Source organism: Apodemus sylvaticus, chromosome 19 (assembly GCF_947179515.1).
Source record: "Apodemus sylvaticus chromosome 19, mApoSyl1.1, whole genome shotgun sequence".
In the NCBI taxonomy this organism is placed as follows: domain Eukaryota; kingdom Metazoa; phylum Chordata; class Mammalia; order Rodentia; family Muridae; genus Apodemus; species Apodemus sylvaticus.
The window spans coordinates 10,262,451-10,279,244 of record NC_067490.1 but is presented as its reverse complement, the minus strand read 5'-3'; the positions used below and the strand labels follow the sequence as shown (position 1 = coordinate 10,279,244).

General features: G+C 47.6%; 1 protein-coding gene across 5 annotated transcripts in view; it reads right to left on the bottom strand.

Annotated features, from left to right (window-relative positions):
* Adarb1 (adenosine deaminase RNA specific B1) overlaps positions 1-16,794 on the bottom strand; it is a 135,012-nt gene that overhangs the window by 39,893 nt on the left and 78,325 nt on the right. For 3 of the 5 annotated variants that reach the window (XM_052162945.1, XM_052162943.1, XM_052162944.1), the window contains 2 exons: positions 4,415-4,489; positions 35-969 (listed from right to left, as the gene is read on the bottom strand). In XM_052162945.1, the coding sequence (XP_052018905.1) occupies positions 35-969; positions 4,415-4,442 (963 nt within the window). In that variant the 5' untranslated portion in view covers positions 4,443-4,489. The other 2 variants (XM_052162946.1, XM_052162947.1) reach the window with 2 other exon arrangements.

The following is a 16,794-nucleotide window of genomic DNA, read 5'->3' as shown; positions in this document are numbered from 1 at the left end:
TGGGCACTCATCTGTAAGCACACATTTTCCTCACCTGTGGCAAATGCAACTGAAGACCCTCACTGAGGACAGGCTGGCGTGATGGCGTTTGGTCCAAGTGCAAATTGAAGACAGTAGCCAAGGCAGACTGTGCAGCCCGGGCCTTGGCAAGCTTCTTGTTTCTCCCTGAGCCCTCAAAGAACTGGCCATCTACCACCACGGACATGACGAAGCTCTTGGCGTGGCTCTCCCCGCTCTCAGAGAGGAAGTCGTACTTCAGCCCTGGGCGTAGCTCGTTCAAGATCATCACGGGGTTCTTTCCACTTGGGGGTGGGAATGGTGGCGGGATGGGCAGAGGAGGCTGGGTAAGGCTGGCAGGCACTGGGGAGGCTGATAGGCTGACGTCGCCACTTGAGCTGAAGGAGTCATCCCCGTTGGAGCCCACGTAGAAGGGTGGCTCTGACTTGTCTGGAGTCTCGAAGCCATTGAAGAGTGTGTCGGGGAAGTCAGCCTGGTCAGATGTGAAGTCTGTGTTCACAGACAGGGTCCTTCCCATGGCCAGGTGGGCCTCGGAGGCATTGGGAAACTGGACAAAAGACCTCAGGGCCTTCTCAGCAGCGTGGAGTTTTGCCTTTTTCTTGGTAGGGCCAGAGCCCTCAAAGACCTGCCCATTTACCTCCACAGACATGACAAACAGAGGCGCATGCACGGGTCCTGTCTGGGACAGCAGCATGTACTGCAAGCCAGGTTTGATTTCGTTCAGCTGCATCAGGGCGTTCTTGGGCAGAACAGGCCCTGGTGTTTTCCTTCGCTTCTTCAGGCGGTACTTGGAGTGGCCATTGCTGCCCTCCTCCAGGGGCCGCTTCCTGCTGCTGCTACCACCACCCCCGTTGGAGAGCGGAATACCCTCGCCAGGCCCGGGTGTGCTGCTGTCCTTGGGGGGCATGTTGTCCAGATTGCGGTTTTCTTTAACATCAGTGCTGCTGGAACCTGTGGTGCCCAGAAAGAGTAACTTACAACGTCTTCGTTGCAGGATCTTGTAAATGCAAAATTTATAGATTCCTTTATCTCTTTGTAGCTGGGTAAGTGACGTGTGTGTGTGTGTGTGTGTGTGTGTGTGTGTGTGTGTATTTCTCTTCTCGATGCAAATGTGAAGAACTATACATTGACCAAAGATGTAACTGTTTGGGGCTGGAATGGACTTTGAGATTTTTTTTTTAATGAATGGACCTATTGCCTCTTCTATTTAGTTTATCAATTTCTTCTGCACTAGAAAATAAACATTTTAAACTATTTTCTCTGCCATAGACATCCTAAATCTTTCTAGCTTATCAAGATGTTACATGTTACAAGACTCACACTAAGTGTGAGGGAGTGGCCTCCGAGTTCACCAGCACCTTCCTTCACAAGGTTACTGACCTTAACAGATAACAGTTTTTACACTAGAGCACTTCCCGGGAGAGGAGGCACCATTTAGAAACATGTATTGCCAACTGACTTGGCTCTTGAGGGTCCGAACATCTGATCAACATGAGATTATTTGGTTTGGTTTAAGAATCGATCATAGAAAACTGCTTACCTAATAAGATAAAGTATTATGGCTTTATGGAATTTGTTGTTGAAGAATAATGTATCCATTGAAGATTTTTCATTATATTTCAGCACTATTTGCTTCAGGGACTGGATGGAGAGCTAGCTCAGCCATTAAGGCTAGGCTCACAACTATTTGCTTCAGAATCATTGATAAATTTTATGCTTAAAAAAAAAGTACGGCCAGGACACAGAGCTGGAACAGCAGGCAAGTTGTGGTCCCAAATTTCACAACATGCCACCAAACTTGCCTTTCTAAAAATAGCTTGTAGGTTGCCAGAATATCTTGGTGACCATACCTTTCAAATGTACTTTACATGGCAAAATAAAAGATGATTTTGATCTATAAATGGGAAATAACTGTCGGGCATGGTGGTGCACCCCTGTTCTTTTACCACTCAGGGGGGTTGAGAGTCAGAAGGCCAATGAGGCTACCACAGCCATGGCCTTGTTGCATCCTCTAGCCAAACAAAAAGACTGTTCTTTCGGGCTGGAGAGACGGCTCAGAGGGTAAGGACAGTGACTGCTCTTCCAAAGGTCCTGAGTTCAGGTCCCAGCAACCACATGGTGGCTCCCAACCATCTGTACACCTACAGTGTACTCACATACATAAAATAAATAAATCTTAAAAACAGACTGTTCATTCTACGTGGGGCGGGCTCACTTTTCCCTGGTTATTAACCCTTCTGAAAGAATGAATGAGTCCCCTTTTATCGTTCAGTTTTAGAGGCCTGTGCACTGGGCCTGTGAGTGTTTACTTAGATCTCCAACCACTAGCTCCTAAAGTCCAAAGTAAATTTTAACTGATGAAAACATTCTTAAATAGGGTGGCTTCGGGGGTCTGTCTCTACTAGGCCACACACCAGTGGATTTCCTCTGTGCCGAGTAATCTGAAAACGCTGGGAATGCTCCTTGGTGAGCCGGTGGGCAGGGTTAACGTCATGGACCTCTTGGTCGCTGCTGCCAGTCTGATCCAGCTGACGCAGCAAAGACTACCAAGACGAACTCAGTCCGTGGAACACCTCATCTGTGAGGTGGGGAGGGGTCTCTCAGTAGTCACCCCTGCCCAGAAGACTCCTGACACACACGCCACTTCTCCCAGCTGACAAAGCTATTGGAATGGGCACTAAATTTCCATTTATAACATCCTCCAGCAAAAGACCGGTAGGTTACTCCTTTCGGTACTCAGGGAACAAAAGGTGAGAAGGCAGAGTAGAGACGGACAGAGGTTAATAAAGGGGAGAATGTCACACTTTACATCTGCTCACAGTTCAGGTCTCTCGGCAAACAGAATTACCAGCATAGGAATGCACATTACCCACAAGGCACTCTGACACGCATTTAGTCAAACATTAGTGGTGCCAAACAGCCAAATGCCCACAGAACTAAGTTAACAGTCCAGATTATGAGAAAAATACACTTTCCGTGAAAGTGGGAATCGTTCTCAACTCTTACTTTAGAAATAAAGGTACCAATCACATGGTATCAAAACAAAACAAAACAAAAACAAACAAACAAAAACCAAAAAAACTGCTCCTGGGGAAACAAAAGTAAAACACTCCAATTAGAGACAGAGCCCACAGTCACCTGAAGGACACTCTCTCCGTGCACCACGCGGCTGCATTTAGAATGTGAAGAGCAACTTTAACTGCTTTTAAAACTGCAAGAGATGCACAGGGCTGACATTTTAAAGCATGCACCGGACCCCAACGTCTATTGTTACAGGAACATTCTTTGGGAGGATGCTTCCTTGGTTAAATTACCCAAGGCTCAGTGTGGAAGCCAGACCTGGAGACAAAACTCACAGTGCCCGGCAGCAGGTGGTTGTGGGGACACGTCACACACTCCCAGGGGGTTCACTGGCTTGGCCCAGCACTGGCGATCCTGTGTGAAATGCACAGCCTGGACAAGCTGAGAGTGATGGCGGATCACAGCAAAGCTCCACAGCTTAAGGCATCTGAGGAGCAGAGCCGAGAAGCAGCAACCGGTGAGGTGGGGGCAGTGCCCACACTGGCAGAGGCAAAAGCGTGCCAGCCACACTACTTAACACGGTACTGCACGGCTGCCCCGGGCCTGCCAGCGGCCATCCTCAGAGTGGATGGTGTCATGCCGTGCTCGCAGAGCGAAGCCCCTGTCACTGGGCTGAGCCACGGAAAGTGTGCTGAGCCTGAGTCTCCCCATCATATCACCCCCAGGAAAGTGCGGCTCTGTGTGCAGCTGCATGCACTCTGTCAGACAGAGCTCCTGAGCTGGAAAAGTGTCTTCTTCCAGACAACTTAGTGACTGGGGACACACAGGAACAATGCCCAGGGGGAAACGTCGGGCCCATACCCACAGCCTGTGGAAGACGCTGAAGAGCAGAAAGGGCCCCAGTGAGGGTTTGGTTCACGCTAGCCCCGGTCACGGTCCTGTGGACTCCCTTCCTCCAAGGCGAGAGCAGCGACTGAATGAAGGGAGCGTCACGAACTGTTATCCCAGGGACCGGGAGTCTGAGCCAATCAAAAAGGTGTTCTTGAGTTTATACTGGCGCAAGTTCAGAGCTTTATTACAAGAACCACAACTTCACATGAAGCCACACAGCATTAGGAGACAGGCACCTAGAGGCACATTTCTGGAATAAAAATGATGGTCCCGTGATGATAATGAGGGATGAAAACTCTAGATAGGTGGCTGTAAGGAAAACATCCACAGTAATTATTGAAGCCTAGTATATAAAAACCCACCACTGCATCAGCCCACATCTCAGGAAACATCAAACCACTCTTATCCATCAAATTTACAAAAAACACCAGAGTTTTAATTGGATATGAACTACTTGACACTATGTGATAGGCCTAGGTCTTACTCATATTCTCTTCATCTTCTATATCCATGGTAAAATGCTTTTGAGGGCTTCTTGACTGGCGGAGACCTCTTTTGTCTGAAAGACAGCAAGAAACATTGTTTAGTGTGTGATCCCAGCAAAATGAGGAATGGAGCCTTTGTGTACTGAGCACCGTATCACTGCAATCAAAACAACAAAACTGTAAGGAGCCTGCCTGCCGTCTGAGAGGGACTAGTCCCTGCCTCTCTCACCTCCTCTCAGCGTGTTCTGGGCCACCAAAGGACCCCTGACATAGCTGTCGTATGTGTGGGGGGAACACTGGAAATAAGAAAGGGGTCACCATAAAGGAAGCCTAGGGCAGTGTCCAGGAACTTCATGCTCTACCCCGGGGGACTAAAGGCCGCTAAGGGGTCTGTGCCAGGGACAAGGTGGCAATTCTACCCCACAAGGGCCTGCTGTCAATAACCATGTCCTAGCCAATCAGAGAACAGGTGCCATCTACCCTCTGTCCTAACAGAACTATGAACGGGTGACAAAGTAACCTCACACAACAAGACCCTCAAATACTTCACCCACACTTTCATGCATCTCCACAGCACACCACAGGAGAGTGAAATGTGTACAGTAGCTTAAGTCAAACATAATTCAGCCTAACATGGTTCCGTCGCAACACACAAATCCCATTTCATTGCCAGGAGAAATTGACAAAAGACCTAAAGAAAAATTTGGTGCCCAATTACTAAAAAACTAAAGGTTTTTTAATCTTCCAGATTGTTTCTGATAAGTTGCAATTAAAAGAAAAAGACATTTGCAAATTTTGAAACAAACATTGCTTCGCCAATAAAATTTGCTCTATCAATATCAATAAATTCCTTGTTTTTAGGAAAATGGTGATTAAATATGCTAGAAAGTATATATCTCATAAAGCACTTGCATAAAATACATACAAATTTCATTACAATCATTTGTTAGTAATTTTATTCTCATTTTTCCCCACTGGTAAATGCAGTATTAAAGACTGATGGAGTTTCTACATAGAATCCTTTATTCAAGGGACTGGAGAGATGGCTCAGTGGTTATAAACACTGGCTGATATTCAGAGGACACAGGTTTGATTCCTGTCCTGGGGATACGATACCCTTGTGGCATCCATGTGAACTACATGCACATGGTGCATAGACATACATACATACATACATACATACATAAATACATGCTGGCAAATACCCATACATATGAACATTTAAAGAAAAAAATCTTAAATGTGAAAGCTTTCCAGGGAGCTATAAAGGCATTATCACTTTGTATTAATTCATTATCTTAAGATATACTTTTAGAGTACCTATTATGTTGAAAGCAGATCTGGGTACCATAAGAACCTAAAATGAATCAGATTTTGCAATTGAGGAATCCAAATGTCCAGACAGCTGGCTACGCTAAGGAACTTTTGCTAGCAGTTATGGGTATAGAAACAGTAGTTATCTGTTAGATATACATACTGAGATTTATAGATGAAATAACAGCATCTGGGCACACACTTTATACGGCTCTGCGTTGTATGACACAGTGTCCTCACTGTGGCACATTTTAGGTTTTAGTGTGCATATGTGATGCGTTGTATGACACAGTGTCCTCACTGTGGCACATTTTAGGTTTTAGTGTGCATATGTGAAGGTACAGAGTTGGCTCTCTCCTTCCACCTTTATGGGGATTCCAGAAATAAACTGAAGTTCAGACTTGTGTAGTAAGCACATTTATGTACTGAGCCATCTCACTAGCCCAAATCACTACGGAAAGTTTTAGGAGAGAGTCGGGGTTTGGTGAAGTATCAAGTGTGGGAACACTGTAGTGGGCAGGTACCCTTAGCAACCAAGGGGTAACCTCAGGAAACAGGGATGTAGTTGTTCATTCAGACAAGTTATGGCCAGAGGTTGGACCATAATACTGCAGAGACAGAAAATAAGTGTAGGTAAGTTAACAGGACAGGGAACAGACACCTCTGAGAAACCCAGCCCCTGTGGTGAGATGGAAACTTCACAGAAAGCTCTTGTTTGCTCAAAGGAGGCTTGAGGTAGGTAGTGGACACAAAGGCTTCTTTTTGCAACGATTGGTGGTAGCTGAGAGACCCATTACTGTTCCAAGTACCATGACTGCTTAGTCACGGATGGGACATCTTTACCATCCCAACACACATGCGCACACACATGCATGCACACGTGCACATGCATGTGGACACACACCACACACACACCACACACATATACACTACACACACACCACACACATACATACACATACCACACACACACTACACACACACACACCACACACATACATACACACACCACACACACACACACACCACACACACACACACACCACATATACATACTTGTACACACACCATACATACACATACACACACACACTTGTACATACACCATACATACACACACACACATTTGTACACACACCATACATACATACACACACATACTACACACACACACACACACACACACACACACACGACTCAGGGACTATCACTGAAAAAACTGGAGTCAGGCAGGGGACAGAATAGAAAGCTGGCTTCCAGCCAGGCGGTGGTGGCGCACGTCTGTAATCCCAGCACTCTGGGAGACAGAGGCAGGTGGATTTCTGAGTTCGAGGCCAGTCTAGTCTACAGAATGAGTTCCAGGACAGCCAGGGCTACACAGAGAAACCCTGTCTCGGAAAAAAAAATCCCAAAAGAAAGCTGGCTTTCAGGCATGACACGGTTGCATGACACGGTTGCTGTATCTTAACCTCACAGCAGCTGTGATCACAAGCACAGGGAAGGACCCATCAACACCCTATCATGAAATGGGGAGAGGCCTCATAGGGGTCTCCCCCACCCAAGCACTGACAGGCAGCTAACAGTAGGCAGTGGAGGGAGAGATGTTTTCTTCAGTGATATAGGAATTCACGTTCCTGTAAACAAACTCATTTATGTTCCTGTAAACAATCTGAACAAAATTCTTTGGGTCACATACACCAAAAAAGTAGTAGAAGCCGAGCTGGTTGAGAAGGATGGGCATCCGTGGAAAGGGAGGGGACAAGGGAGGAGAACAGGACTGGAAGATGACCACACAAGATGGAGGACTCACACTTCACCTTTCCTTCCTGTTCTGTGAGGTACAGCCGGGAGCCCCAGATTTCGGAATACGAGAGATAAAACAAACCGGACCAGGAAGGCATGCTGTGCCCTAGAACCAAGGTGGTGCCCAGAAGCTCTGACATTTCCTTAAGCCTCATTAACCTGACTCAGGGTGGAAGAATTTGGAAACCACCTAAACCAAAGGGCACGGATGGAAACAAAACAAAAATCAAACAGACAAGAAAACAAATCCGGACAAAAGCAGTCCTCTCTGCTGAGCAGGAAAACTCACCAACACTGTCTACACCAGCAGAGCCCAGCCCACTCCATTCATGATGGGTTTTTAAGAGGAGTCCGGAGTCCCAGGCAGGGGTGGAATGAGCCCAGCCCAACCCAGCCCAAAGGGAAGTCACAAGGTTTACTCCCACCAGGCTGAGGCAACTGCTACCCACTTGGAAGCGATCTAATGCTGCCACTGGAGCCCCTAGAAGGGGCAGAAAGAGGCCTTCTGCAATGGTGAGTTTTATGCCAACTTGACACAAACTAGAGTCATCAGAGAGAAAAAACCCTCAATTAAGAAAATGCCTCTGTAAGTTCGGGCAGTAGGCAAGCTGGCAGGGCATTTTCTTGATTAGTGATTGATGGGGCGGTGCATCACCCCTGCTGGTGGTCCTGGGTTCTATCAGAGAGTTGGCTGGCTAAGCCACAGGGGGCAATCTAGTGAGCAGCCCACCTCCATGACCTCAGCATCAGCTCCTGCCTCCAAGTTCCTGCCTTATCTGAGTTCCTGCCCTCACTGCTTTTGATGATGGACTGCTGTATGGAACTGTGATTAACTCTTTCCTCCCCAAGTTGCTTTTGGTCATAGTGTTATCACAGCAATGGTAATCCTAACTAAGCTATCTCCTCGGTGGGAAGCAGCAGAGAGGCCCAGTGGGGTGCTGGACTTGTCCCAACTTGTAAGGTACTGTCCTCGTCCTTCTTATAAAGTGTGGTAAACAGGACTGGACAAGACCCGAGTCTCATGATAATCACATGAGCAAGTTCCAATTAAAAAACAAAACAAAACAAACAAACAAACAAACAAAACACCTATCAGCCAGAGGATCAGGAGGATTCCAACAGTGAGGACAGTCAGTCTACAGGGATGACAGACTTATGGAGTGGCCAGGAAGTGACATTAACACAGGGAAAAGGAGAGGGAGGGAGGCTAAAGCAGCCTCTGGGGTAGAGGACAGCTAGGGTGCACACGCGCGCACACACCACACACACACACACACACCACACACACACACACACACACACACACCACACATACATACGCACACACACCACACACACATACACACACACACCACATACACATACACACACACCACACACACACCACATACACATACACACACACCACACACACACACACATACACACACACACACACACACACACACACACGTCATGTGATCTCTAAATGAGTTGGGGACTTAAATGCAAAACACAGAACCATGAAACTTGTGGGAAAACCTTAAGAGGAATTGCTGGGGGCACGGCAGACTTGTCAGACCTGACCTCACACGGAAAGCCGGGAAAGGGAAAGCTGATAAACTGGACACTGCCCCCCTTCCCTTCTCCCTCTTGCTCCAGCTCCCCTTCACTCTGGGCCCTGCTCACTCCAGCCACTAAACTGGACTTTAGAAATAAAGCTGCTCTTGTAGGTCCTGCTTAAAAAGTACATATTAGGAGAAAGCAGCTGAAAACCCATGGCCAGCAAGGGCGGGTATGGATAAGAAGGTCAACGGTAAAACAAATATCCAATAAGAAAATGGGCGTGAGCAAAACCAGAAACCATTTGCCTCGAGAGACACAGGGGTGAGAATCAAGCACATGAAAGCACGCCTACCGTGCCTGGCGAAGAGGAGAACGTAGCTTAAGAGAACAAGGCACTGCAGGGAAGGAGCGCAGAGGAGCCTGACGTCTGCTAACTAGACAGGACACTGCCACACAACCCGGCAGCTGCACCGTGGGACTTCTATCCCAGAGAAATGAAGACCCTGGTCCTCATGCGAAGCCGCTGGGTCTCACACTGCACAGGGATCTACATTATCTCAGAAGGCACAGTTAGTCCAACTTCACTCTTTTTATGATTAATCAGTTGGTGTGTGCGGGAGCTGGCTTTCTACTGATGTCTTCTGCAGTGATGGACCCTGGGGCACAGCCCAGCGCAGCCTGCTGAGGTCACAGCCCAGTGCAGCCTGCTGAGGTCACAGCCTGGCTGGCGCAGGTTGCCTTACTTACTGTGTGTGCTGCTCTCACTGCACCTCCGTAAAGGACATGGAAAATGTCTCACAGTAGAAAATAACTGTGCTGTGCCTGGTGGTGGGTGGGGGACCTGTGTAGCAAGCACAGGAGCTAGAGATCCCTGTGGAGCAGAAGCCAGTGCCTAGAAATGCCAACCCTTGTTCCAAAGGTTATAAAACAAAGCCGACCGATAGGCCAAGTGCTTTAGAGTATTTCACGCGGCTGCTTCTTACAGCCTGAAAAGAAGGTCTTACAGCTTCAACTATGAACAAGAATTAAAACCCCATAACAAATCCCAATGGAGGAGAATTCCAAGAATGGACTTTATTTGATAGCAACATTCAAAATAATTGCCTCATTTTTTTTTCAAGAAGCCTCCCGGGCAGGGGGGGGGCAAGCTAAAGCACAGAGGCAGCAGTGCGAAAACCTTCAGCATCAGAAAACTCCGTCAGCATCAGAAAAGCAGAGACCTGCGTTTAACTCATGACTGGAGCCCCATCTACCATCCGACGGCTGCTTTAGCAACAACAGTAAAGGTGATTCTAACGGTACTGCAAGAAAAAGGGAAGTTAAGAGAAACCATGCAACTCTGAACTAACATAGTAACCTGTGGGGAGCATTCCAGGCAGGACACGAGAGCTCAGCACCTGAAGGGCCTCAGCTCACAGGACTGAACGTCCAGGATAGGATGAAAAGCCCAGCATCAGAACTCAACACATGCAGACACAGTGCTTGGCAAAGATGGTGCTCTAGCCAGAGACACCCAAGTGAGCCTTCTCTCTGCACCGTCCTTACCACTTAATAAACACTATGCTGGTTAAATTGGCACTACTTTATTTTTAAATTAGCTGGAAGTCAATGATTATTGTTATGTATCTTTTTTTTTGTTTTATTATTTTTTTTCTGAGACAGGGTTTCTCTGTGTAGCCCTGGCTGTCCTGGAACTCACTCTGTAGACCAGGCTAGCCTCAAACGCAGAAATCAGCCTGCCTCTGCCTCCCAAGTGCTAGGATTAAAGGCGTGCGCCACCACTGCCCGGGATCTTTTTTTTATTGATGTATGTATATGAGCACACTGTCGCTGTCTTCAATGGATCCCATTACAGATGGCTGTGAGCCACCATTGGTTGCTGGGAATTGAACACAGGACCTCTAGAAGAGCAGCCCGTGCTCTTAACTGCTGAGCTGTCTCTCCAGCCTTGTTATATATCTTTCTATAGACCCTTATGTTGCAAAACAAGGGCATAAAACTTGTTTTAATATCTCTGGTGACCTCTGAGGCCGGTCTCATCTTCCCATGGTGGTGAGGTGGTGTTAAAGGGAGGCCCCTCTCCTTTTAATAGATGTTCTAGGATAAAAGAGAAAGAACACACCTACATGACTTGCTTATATCAAAGATGGACCAGAACCTGAATCTTTTCTCCTGGGCTAGTGAAAATGCTATCCCTAAGTATCCTAAAGCAATCACAGATAAAGATGCCTGGCAAACTCGAGGGCTGGAGACTACTTCCATTGGTAAAGAACACACTCTGAGGTACACAGCCCCAGGTATGGTTCCCCAGCACTCACACAAAAAGCTGGGTGGGTGCAGCAGTTGCTGATGAGTGGGGCCGGGTAGATCTCCGGAGCTCACTGGCCGGTGAGCCTAAGTAAATAGATGAGTTCAAGGTTCAGTGAATGACCCTGTCTCAAAAAAATACAGTAGAGCGTAATAAAGGAAGACACTCACCATGGATCCTGCCTACACACACACACACACACACACACACACACACACACACACCACACACACACACACACACACACACAAAGGTAAGTGAAGAATAAATACATTTACTAATAACTGTTACAGATTTAATCAGTTTCCATCTGATTTGAGAAAACCCTTATGTGTTCTTTATGACTACTGTTTGGTGTTGTTTTTATATGAACCAAAAATTCAAAACCAGAGTTTTGAAATACTATTTGTGTTGAATCTTCACATACACAAGCAGTAAGCGTAACTTGAGGATATTATAGCCACAGCAACAAAATGAAACACCTAAATGATGTATTGATTATTTAAAATGATTCCCGAGAGACAAATGTCTCATACCGCCTAAAGGAAAATGAACTGAAATTCAACAGGTTAGCCAAGCGTGTCAGAAAACGAAAAGCACTTCATGACTGGCATTTTGCTTTCGATATCACCTAGTAAAATAACACTGTTAAGGTTTCCAAAAATATTCAGCTTTCCTTTCTAGAAAACCACCCACGTCTCCTGATGCTCAGTTAACTCCTGCAGACTCAGTACATACTGAGGAGGCCGTGGCAGGTTGTGTCAGCAAGTAAGAACTGGACACAGCATCTGAGCAGCGTGCTTTTACAATGCAATGCAGGTGGAGGAATTGCAGTCAGGCTAGCTAGGCAGAGCATTCATCATGCTAAGTGGAATGTCACTACGGGTAAGCCGTGGAGCAGGGACGAGCAAGCCAAGGGCAGCAGCAGAGCGCGCCACCACACGCCATCGGCTCAGGCACCTGATGCAGGTTATGACACCCAGTAAGGGTAGAGACAAACAGTAAAGGTAATAGAAAACATGGGAAGGGGAGAAGCAACACCATAGGGTGTGGATCTCGCTCCCTTGGTTAAAAACCAGGTGTCATGTAAAACTCACACCCAGGCAGCGGGTGAGTCATCGGTGGGTCGGTCACATGCCAACTGCATGGACAGACAAGCCTGACAGGGACAGGGACAGAGGAGACCCTTACAAGGGCTGGCTCTCCAAGGGACCTCGAGTAAAGTGCTCAGTCAGGTAGGGACTGTACCAACACAAACGTGTACAGACCTATGTCATCTCGAGGGTCCCACCTCTCACATGCAGCGGATGCATAAGTCCACTTTTCCCTTCTCATGCCTGCCACATCTTGCACTGCCAACTCTCTTAAAGTCTAGCTTAGAGGTATCAGCCACTGGCCTCTGTTCTCACAGCATCCAAGGTGGTCTCTATGTGAACCAGAGATACCCAGAAGCACAAGGCCCCAGGCTCACACACATCCCGGTGTGCCCCATCATGGCCCACCTGAGCCTCTCCTCATGGGCCGTTGGCTGTGCTGCTGCCCCAGGCTGGAGGCATGCAGCCTGACTTAGTGTATTCATCTTGAGTGACAGCTGCTATGAAGCCTGAGCCACCCTGACCTATTTGCTGTATCATTTCCTCCTCACGGTCAGTACCAGGAATGTGCTGGCACCTTTGACTTTACCTGGATACTAACACAGGTTCGCTCTTGCAGGAATGAAAGCCCTTGGGATGAGCACTCGATGAGGCGTCCTCGTTTCGCCTCAAGAAGTGGAAGCACGCCATTCTTCCGGGCGCCCTGACCATGCTTCCATTGGCCAGTTTCTGATAAACCACACTGCCTGACTGACATCCTGGATCTACCTTTCTTTGGTCTCTAAGCACCTTCTGTAGATGGCTTCTGGTTCTTTTTCACTGGGTTAATACCAAGCTCCCTTTAGAAGCCTAGATGTGATTTTTCCAAGTGGGAGACCTGAAATGCTTTCCCCTAAAATTACTGCAGAGTGCCCGCTTCCGTTCGGAACAAGCCCAGGTCACTCAGAGAGGCTTCCTTCATCGCACCATCCAGGTGCTGCTCCCATTCCTGGCACAGTGGGTCTACGGCTTGCAGACTCTCTGTTTCCCTCCCTGCATGGTTGAAGCCCACATGGGTGAAGCAGGCTTCATCTCTTTAACTGTCTTAGCTGTCAGCCCAGTGAGGATGGGCTGAGGGAGCTGAGTTCTGCCCTTCTCGGCTCTATTCAGCACCTTGCAATGTGTGTGCTAGATACAGTGGTGCATTTCTGCCTGCACAGCCACAGCCAAGATCCCCAACTCCCCCTCTGTCCTGTGATTGCTACAGTTGTTTCTTCAAGGTAACCAACCCACTGAGTGCCAGGAGAGCCAAGGAATTCCTGGGGTGCTGAGCTGTGCTTTGGATGGAGTCTGATGTTTCTACACTTGCTCCTCATTAAAACAGTCACAGACCATTCTTTACCAAAAGAGTTTCATTAATTATTTCCATTTCGAAATATTTACTGAAATGTGCCAGCTAGAAGCAATTTGTCCAAAGGCCGACTGGCCACGGTAACCAAGTAAACACTCCCCTACTGCGCCTGGACACCCCCAGCTGGGGCTATGAGGCTCAGCACGGCTGAGCACCAGCTGAGTTTATCAAGAATGTCAGGGAGCAGCAGGGTCAATAGCGCCATATAGAAAGGGCAAGTATGGGGTAACCACAAGGGGGATCAGAGCCCCAGTGCCCCACCAGCTCCACTTTATTCAGCCATCTATACCCATGACTTCTGTCCCCAGGAAGTGCCACAGATGCTTATTGTCAAGATGGAACTGCAGGTACTAATGGCCTCAAAAGCCTAGAGCTACCATCTCCTCTGGGTGTTCTAGATCTTTATACACAGCAGCCCCCTCTCATCTGCAGCACTGCCCTGCCAGCAGCCTACAGACTCCATGAAGATCTCAGAGCTTTTGTTGTCTGTGGTGGCACATACCCCAGTACTTCCCAGGGTACACAGAGGTAGGTATGTCATCAGGGTGCTCCCATTCCTGATCACACCTGTGTTCACTGGACCAAGGTGCCTTGGGAGACCACATCAGCCACGTCGGCTTCCCTTGTGCCAAGTCTGTACTTGTCAGTGTACGGCTGCAAATGGAGATCCTTAACCTGGAAGGGGTTGTAAGTGGAAAGGGTCAAAGGGAAAGGCAGTGTTCGACACGGTATGAAACGGATACATTCTCTGCTGTTCAGGTCCCTCTCTAGCAGACACCAGTAAGAACCTGAGGTACCTAGAGTGGTGGCTGGAGTCTGTAGACCCTCTGACCCGGCTAGAGCGGCAGCATGCCTTCCTCATACAGAGTGTGCACTGGGGGAGGGGGATTTGCAGGCCACATCGAGTGGGTCCTTGTGATTTAGCACCTATATGGCCTGCACACAGTGAGCACTCCTGTCGACTTAACTATATTTCATTGAGAAGCTAGGCCAGCACAGGGCCTTCAGTCATGCTTCTTCATGCCCCTGGTCTGTGACTATCCTTGGTGAGTTAGGGAACTGATGGTGATTAACCCTGGACAGTGCTGACCAGTCAGCAGACACTGGCTGGCTGTAACTGCCACATGCCCTGAAGACCCCTGAACTCTGGCTGTTCATCTCAGGGAAATTAAGATAATCCCTAAATAAATACATTCAGCTCAACTTGTTTTCGGTTATCTTCCAGACACACATGTAAATGGAGCTTAAATTTAAGAACGTAATGACCCAAAATGGGGTAATAAGCCCAAGTTCTACTTATGAAGTACTTGGGAAAAAAAATCAAATCCAAACCATTCTCTTTAGGAAGCACATTTACCATAACCAAATGATGAAACAGAGTATAGAATACTTAGTATTTAGTTTAAAACCTCACAATAAGTTAAAGCTATATTCAGAAAAAATTTAACAAGTATCAATATTAGACACATAAAATCTAGAATATTCTGCTTATATTTAATTAGTTCTCCTTCCCATGGGGCAACTAATCTGAGCACAGCCACTGAAAATGTTTCTAAAACCGTATTTTCAATATTAGCATTTATGCTTGGAATTGGCATTACTGAGATTTATTCTGGATCCGATTTCTCTAACATTCTAAGTGTGACTCAGTATTTCAGCCGCTAACCTGGGATGTGTTGCCTCTCTGAGAGGAGCCCCTGCCCTGCCATCCAGGTCCTTGCTTGTTCCTTGAAGCCGTCGACAGCACAAATATAATGAGACATACACCATATCTGTCACAGCACATTCTAGAAAGTCTGAGCTATCTACCCGTAAGTGCAGCTCTTTGGTGTGTGTGTGTGGGGGGGGGGAAGGAGTCAGTGGCAACTTTCTACACTTGAGGATCTCTCATAGCTGACATCACAGACTGTCTTCCAGTCTTCCAGAGTCTAAGGAATGTCCTACCTGCTTAAACAACATAGCAGCCACACATCACAGAAGCCACCTTCCTGATCACACACGATTTTGTATGGTCCATTCCAGAGCAAATATTAAGTCTGACAGTCCAGAGCACTATTCTTACTACTGAAATCCTGCGTCTACACCTGTGCTGTGCATGGCCAAATCTCTGGTGCCAGCCTCGTGGGCATGTGTTAGATAGCCAGGCAGATATACAGATGGGTTAGTGGCACTCCACTCCAAATTCCAACCCTTGCCCTGTCCTTCATCTCTTAAAAGGTCCCCTCTGTTTGGACTCAAGCTGAGACTAAAGGGGAAGACTTCACGACACAGGTCAGGATCACGTGTGACCACCTGTCCTCTTCACACTGAGCAGGGAAGGCTTCTCTGAGTCTCAGGGTAACTTTCTATCAGAACTCAAGAGTGCGCACCTCTGCTGAGCTAGATCCTCTTATACAACGTGCCCAACCCCACTCATTTCTCCACCCTGGAAACCAGACAGGAGGCTGGCCTCAGATCAAGGCACCTGACAACGGCCATTGAATATGTGCAGAAGAACTGGGAATGGACTAAAGATGCTCTCACATTTGGGAAAACAAAAGACTCAGAAAGCAAAAAGGACAGGACACAGACATGGGACCTTGAGCACACAATGTGGTGGTGATTGTGGGCAATATAGCAACGCAGTGAATTTCAGCTCACCCCACCCGTCACCTACATGGTGGCTGGCAACTGACTCCTGATCAGACTCTAATGTGCCTCACAGTCTGACCATGCCAAAGGCTCCTCTCAGGCCTTGACTAGAAGCATTTGCCTGGTCAGCACCAGGACTAAACAGCTTTCCTTCCCATAGGACTTTCTGCTGTGTTGGCTCCTGCTGAGCTGCACAGGAGCCAACCAATGCCTGTCCTGTGGGGGGCAGAGCAGCCACACAGGAAATGAAGGGGGGGGGGAATCACTGAAAACATATTGTTGTCACAGTTCAAC